Here is a 6,780-nt window from a genome sequence, read left to right as displayed (position 1 = left end):
GTGGGAGTGGTGGGGGAGGAATGGGTTGGTTTTGGGGGGGGGAGGTGTGTGTGGGGGGGGGGGGGGGGGGGGGAGCTTAGAGAGCAAAGGAGATTGGTAAGGGCCACACCATGGTTAATTCTTGATGAAAAAGAAAGACCATAGAGATGAACTATTCATTCTCTCATTACTCATGGGATAGCAAGACTTTTGTCATGTCCTCTAATTAGCATAATTTGTTGACTTATCCAGCAAACCCACATCAAGAAGGAAGACTGTCTGGGTCCCCTATGTTAAAGATCAACGAGGCTTGGGATTCTAAGTTGCTGATGAGGATACAGACATCTTTAAACATCTGGCAAGTAACTCTCATTCTTCTTCAGCCCTCTGATTCTTGCCATCATCCTGGATGACATCAACATCCATGAGGATAATCAACTTTTGGCTCTACTCTGCCCTTTCCTGGGATTGTACGTCCTTGCTTGGAGTCACTGTGTCCTCCCAAAATGTCTTTCATGGTGTCCTATTACTGTAGAGACTCAATAAAATTTATCTTGAAAGTTTGATCTTATATCAACCTTGTTATGTTTCTAAATGTCAAGCCCTAGGAGAGCTCTTGTGCCTTTCGCATGAGACCAGCATACCTTTACTTTGCCATTGTGAAGAAAAAGAGTCCAGTCGTGGCCATCTTGACTACTGCTGATGAGGAACTCCTTCACATACATGCTGGTAAGGAGCGATTTTGCCCCCTGTGTGGTTATTCCTGTGACTCTCATTATCTTCTGGAAGTCCACTTGCAGCCACTCTTTTGGATTATTTGCCTGGGGAAGTCAGTTAGACTAGTATCCTTTTGCTTACTATTTGCTCCCAGAAATCCCCACATCCTTTCTTCACCATGTCATAGCACGTATCACTCTGCATCTTAATGGTCTCTTTGTCAGTCTCCCTTATTAGACTCTAAGCAACTTCATTGCCGAAATTTTTCATGATTCGTCCCTGTATCCGTCTGCCATTCAATAGGTGCTCAGTAAATGTTGGCTAAATGAATATAGAGCCGTATATAGATGGACTAGAGTATTACAAGTTCGGCAATGTGTTATACAAGCTGTTTTGCTTAAAGTAAGCCCCTTGGAGGAGCAGAGACCATTGACTGCATTCATCACCAAAAGCTATTCAGTGGTTGAAAATCACAAATTCACTGGTTCTGGAAAAACAACTGTGCCCAATGAACTGTACATGGCTGTGGCACTTTCCTTTGAGGCACCGAGAAACTACTTTAGCTACTGCAAGTCCTTCACAGACATCTGCCCAGGATTGCATATAGAGATTCTGCTTCTAGGAGGTTCAGTTAGGGATTATTTCCCCCCACAAATGCTGTGTGAGATCACATGGCACATCCACTAGACATTTGCAGGGATTTTTCCCCCCAGAGGCAACCACCCTTGACACTTTTTTGGGAACAGTCAGGTGACAGAAATGCCTCTAAAGAAACAGTCAAGGACCTTCCCTATTCTTTCCCAACCTGTACTCCCTCCTCTGCATCAGTTAAATGGCAAATTTGTTGCCTCTTACCTGAGGTCTCCAGGCGTTAGTCCTTCCCTGGAGGTGTAATCGGGCTTGTGAAGGAGACCAAGTGGCAAACACGCTGTTTAAGTAGGATGAGGCAGTAATCTGGGCATCCGATATTGCTTTATTCTCCATCCCCAGTGGCATGCTGCAACCTCAGAGAAATGAAAGGGATGTAATCGTCAGGAGAAGATGCACCCACAGGGCAACTGTCATCCTGACGTCATTTCTCAGGCATTGACTTCGGCACCGATCCTGTTACTGTTAACCTGACCTGCCCCTCATTTTTGGGTCAGCCCTTCTCAGTTCTGTTTGACTTTGATTTGCCTTGTTAATAGTACCTTGGGAGGTGCTGCCCCTAGGGAATCCCATGTTTCGAATGACCAAGTCCTGGGTTTGCTCAGGACTGCGCTGGTTTTAGCATTAATAGTTTTGTGCCCTGGGAAATCCCCCTACTCTTCAGAACCCTAGGACAGTTAGTCATCCTCCCCAGTGTCGGGAGAGGGAAGGACACATGATGACTTGGCACTTACTGTTTAAATCACAGCCCATCAGCTCCATGCGAAGAGTGCTGCGGATGCTGTAATGTGTTGGGTGCAAACGGATGTACCGAGCAATAATTGGAGGGTTAAAAATATTGTGTTTTATCCCAGATGAATCCACATTGCCAAAGAAGACCTGTAGGGAGGAATTAGCAAGTGGAGACAGTAAAAAGCAATTGCTCCCAATCACATCTGCCTCCTAATCTTGCTTTGTGCGTTTCTCAACAGCATTCAACACACACAAATAAAACCATTCTAGCTAGACAGATGTGAGAATGGAATACATGAAGGAGAGAAACACCTGGAAGAAGAATGGAACAAGGGAGATTAAGTCTGGGCAGGTGAAGTGGTCTTCTATTTTGGGGTCCTGTAAAAGGCTCATCAAAGTTGAGGAAGCCACTTAGGGCCTTGCTAATCCTGCAGTATCAGCATCACCTGGGAGCAATTAGAAATACCATATCTTGGGCTCTATTCCGGATCTACTGAATCAGAATTCGAAGTTTGAGAAGCACCAGCTTAGGCCAGAGTCAGCTGTGAAAGTCTGCCTCACTTACTGGCCTCAGAATAATCTTCCAAGAATGTGGGCTGTGTGTGTGTGTGTGTGTGTGCATGAACTGTGAGGCTTTAATTAATAATTCCTTGTGTATGAATTCGAGACACATGGTAACATCCATCATGTGGGGTTTAAGACCTTGACAAGTCTAGGTTCCAGAGGAAAGTGCACAGCATATTTAAAGGAAAAGGAACACAGTTTGAGAAATATGATAGTAATGCCTATTCAAAAGGCCTAGATTTAAACCATGGCACATAGTATAAGGGAAGTTGAAAAAAGTTTTTTTTAAAGATTTTATTTATTTATTTGAGAGAGACAGACAAAGTGAGAGAAGGAACACAAGCTGGGGTAGTGGGAGAGGGAGAAGCAGGCTTCCCACCAAGTAGGGAGCCCGATGCGGGGCTTGGTCCCAGAACCCTGGGATCATGACCTGAGCCGAAGGCAGATGCTTAACGACTGAGCCACCCAGGTGCCCCGGAAAGTTGAAAATTATCTTTTACAAAACACCTGGGATTTGTATCTCCTTGAATACACTAAAATAGGAATCAGTGTAAGTCTGTTATATAATCACACAGCAGAGTAATAGTATTATGGGGAATTTTCTAAGAAATTGCTTTGCCGGGGCGCCTGGGTGGCTCAGTCAGTTAAGCGACTGCCTTCAGCTCAGGTCATGATCACAGGGTCTCGGGATCGAGTCCCACAGCGGGCTCCCTGCTCAGCGGGGAGCCTGCTTCTTCCTCTCACTCTGCCCCCCACCCCACTCATTCTCTCTCTTTCATATAATAAACAAAAAATCTTTGAAACAAGAATATAGAGGGGTGCCTGGGTGGCTCAGTTGGTTAAATGTCTGCCTTTGGCTCAGGTCATGATCTGGAGTCCCAGGATCGAGCCCCGTGTTGGGCTCCATGCTCAGTGGGGAGTCTGCTTCTCCCTCTCCCTCTGATACTCCTCCCTGCTTGTGCTCTCCCTCTGTCTCAAATAAATAAAGAAAATCTTTAAAAAAAAGAATATAGATGCAGAAATCCTCAAATAATTTTAGCAAACTGAATCCAGCAGCACATTATAAATATTACATTTCATGTCCAAGTAGGAATTCTCCCAGGAATACAAAGATGCTTCAACATAAGAAAATTATTTAACACTAAATTAATAAAACAAAGTTGAAAAAACCCACATGATCCTCTCAATTGATGCAGAAAAAGCATTGAGCAAAACCCAATTTTTCCTGACAAAAAACAACAGCAAACTAGGAATAGAACGGGAATTACCAAACATAATAAAGGGCATTTATGAAATACCCATAGCTAATGTCAAACTCAATGGTGGAAGACTGAAAGCTTTTCTCCTAACATCAGGAACAAGACAAGAATTCTTGCTTTCACTGCTTCTATTCAGGATTGTAATGGAAATCCTAGCCAGAGCAATGACACAAGAAAAAGAAATAAAAGGCTTCTAAATTGGAAATGAAGAAGGAAAACTATCTCTATTCTCAGATGACATAATCTTACATATAAAAAATCCTAAACAATACACAAAACACATAGAGTTAATAAGTGAATTCAACAAAGTAGCAGGATATGAGATCAACACACAAAAAATCAGTTGTGTTTCTATATAGTAGCAGTGAAAAAAATCTAAAATGAAATTGACAATTCTATTTTTTTTAAGATTTTATTTATTTACTTGAAAGAGAGCATCAGCAGCGGGGAGGGGCAGAGGGAGAAGCAGATCCCTGATGAGCAGGGAGCCTGATGGGGGACTCAACTCTAGGACCCTGAGATCATGACCTGAGCCAAAGGCAGACACTTAACTGACTGAGCCACCCAGACACCCCCAACAATTCTATTTAAAATATCATCAAATGGATGGGGCACCTGGGTGGCTCAGTCGTTAAGCGTCTGCCTTTGGCTTAGGTCGTGATCCCAGGGTCCTGGGATCAAGCCCCGCATCGGGCTCCCTGCTCTGTGGGAAGCCTGCTTCTCCCTCTCCCACTCCCTCTGCTTGTGTTCCCTCTCTCACTGGGTCTCTGTCTGTCAAATAAATAAATAAAATCTTTAAAAAATATATCATCAAATGGAATTAAATACATAGGAATAAATTTAGCCAAGGAGGTGCAAGACTTGTGCACTGAAAATTACAAAATATTGCTGAAAGAAATTAAAGAGGACCTAAATAAATGGAAAGTCATCCTGTTTCAGTAAATTGAACATTTAATATTGTTAAGATGGCCATAGTCCCCAAGGCAATATAGAGATTCAATACAACCCCTATCAAAATCTCAGTGACTTGTTTTGCAGAAATGTTAAAGCCAATCCTAAATGCATATGGAACTGCAAGGGACACAGACAGCCAAAACAATCTGGAAAAAGAAGAACAAAGTTGGAGGACCCACACTTCCCAATTTCCAAGCAATCTCCAAAACGGCATAATGGTGGCATAACGGTAGACATGTAGGTCAATGTTTTGGAATTTAGAGTGAGAAATAAATTCACAGATTTATGAATAGCTGATACTGAGCAAGGGTGGTCAGGCCATTCAATGTAGGAATGAGCAATCTCTTCAAGGAGTGGTGCTGGGAAAACTGAATATCCACAGGCAAAAGAAAGAATGTGGAGTCCAGTCTGAAACCGTGTCTGAAAGTGAACTCCAAAACTGGATCACACACCTAAATGTGAGCAGGGAAACTATGAAACCCTTGGAATAAACCATCGATGTAAATCCTGGTGGATTTGATTACGCAATGGTTCCTTAAATATGGCAGCAAAAGCACAGCTACAAGAAAGGGAGGAGGAGAAGAGGAAGGAGGAATGGAGGAGGAGGAGAAAAACAAAACTGCACCCCATCCAAACCAAAAACATTTGTGCATCAAAGGACTCTCCCTAGAGACTCTGTTACGCAACAGTTCCTTAAATATGGTAGCAAAAGCATAGCCACAAAAGGAGGAGGACCTGTGTAGAAAGTGAAAGGCCAACCTCCCCCTCCCCAGGATGGGAGAAGCATTTGCAAATCATGCATGTGATAAGGGCGTATTTTTCAGAATGCATCAAGAATGCTTAGAACTCAACAACAAAGAGGTGAAGAACGCGGTTAAACAGTGGGCAAAGGACTTGAGCAGACAAGGCGAACAAGGCGGTTAAACAACGGGCAAAGGACCTGAGCAGCCATTCCTCCGAAGCGCATGTACGAATGGCCAAGAGGCACGTGAAAAGCTGCTCAACATCGTTATAGCCGTTAGGGACGTGCAAATGAAAACCACCAGCAGGGGCGCCTGGGTGGCTCAGTCGGTTGAACGTCTGGACTCTGGACCTCGGCTCAGGTCATGCATGATCTCAGGGTTGTGAGATCCAGCCCACGTCAGGCTCCACGGTGGGCTCTGCACCGGGCACGGAGCCTGCTTAAGATTCTCTCTCTCTCCCTCTCTCTCTCCCGCCTCCCTCTGCCCCTCCCCCCCCGTCTCCCTCTCTAAGAAAAAGTCACCATGAGATAGCACTTCACACCCAGTAGGATGGCTCTTCTAGGCCCAAGAGAAACAAAACAAGTGGAAAATGACAAGTTTGGGCGAGGGTGTGGAGGAACTGGGACCCTCGCACAGTGCTACTGGGATTGGAAAGTGGTACAGCTGCCGTGGGAATCCGTTGGGCAGCTCCTCAGTAAGTTACACAGAGAATGACCATATATGGGAAGGATCCCGCAATCCCACTCCTAGATCTATACCCGAAGGCATTGGGAACAGGCGCTCCGACAGAACCCTGTGTACGGGAACGTCCACCGCAGCGCTCTTCCTTCCCATCCGCCCCAAGGTGGAAAGCACCGCAAGGCCCGTCCACTGACGGACGGGATGCACAGCACGTGGTCTATCCATGGCCGTGGGATATTATTCGGCCATCAAAAGACACGAAGTGCTGATTCAGGCTACCACGTGGAGGAGCCCTCATGAAAACATGGGTGCTGAGTGAAAGCAGCGCGACCCCAAAAGCCACCTATTGGTCTTACGATCCCATCTCTAGGTAAGTCTCCCGAAGAGACAAACCTCTGTGGGCCGGAAGCAGATGAGTGGTTGCCTGGGGGCTACGGGGGGGGAAGTGACCGTGGGATAGCGCTTCACACCCAGTAGGAGGGCTGTGCTGGCGGGGCTGCCTG

General features: G+C 45.3%; 1 protein-coding gene across 1 annotated transcript in view; it reads right to left on the bottom strand.

Annotated features, from left to right (window-relative positions):
- Window positions 1-6,780, bottom strand: part of F8 (coagulation factor VIII) — a 140,541-nt gene that overhangs the window by 8,025 nt on the left and 125,736 nt on the right. Inside the window, exons 25-27 of the mRNA XM_021682778.1 lie at window positions 2,079-2,223; window positions 1,552-1,700; window positions 624-800 (exon numbers count right to left, since the gene is read on the bottom strand). Of these exons, the coding sequence (XP_021538453.1) occupies window positions 624-800; window positions 1,552-1,700; window positions 2,079-2,223 (471 nt within the window). The remainder of the gene's footprint in view (window positions 1-623; window positions 801-1,551; window positions 1,701-2,078; window positions 2,224-6,780) is intronic.

Source organism: Neomonachus schauinslandi, chromosome X (genome assembly GCF_002201575.2).
Source record: "Neomonachus schauinslandi chromosome X, ASM220157v2, whole genome shotgun sequence".
NCBI classification, from domain to species: domain Eukaryota; kingdom Metazoa; phylum Chordata; class Mammalia; order Carnivora; family Phocidae; genus Neomonachus; species Neomonachus schauinslandi.
This window is presented reverse-complemented; position numbering and strand designations above follow the sequence as displayed.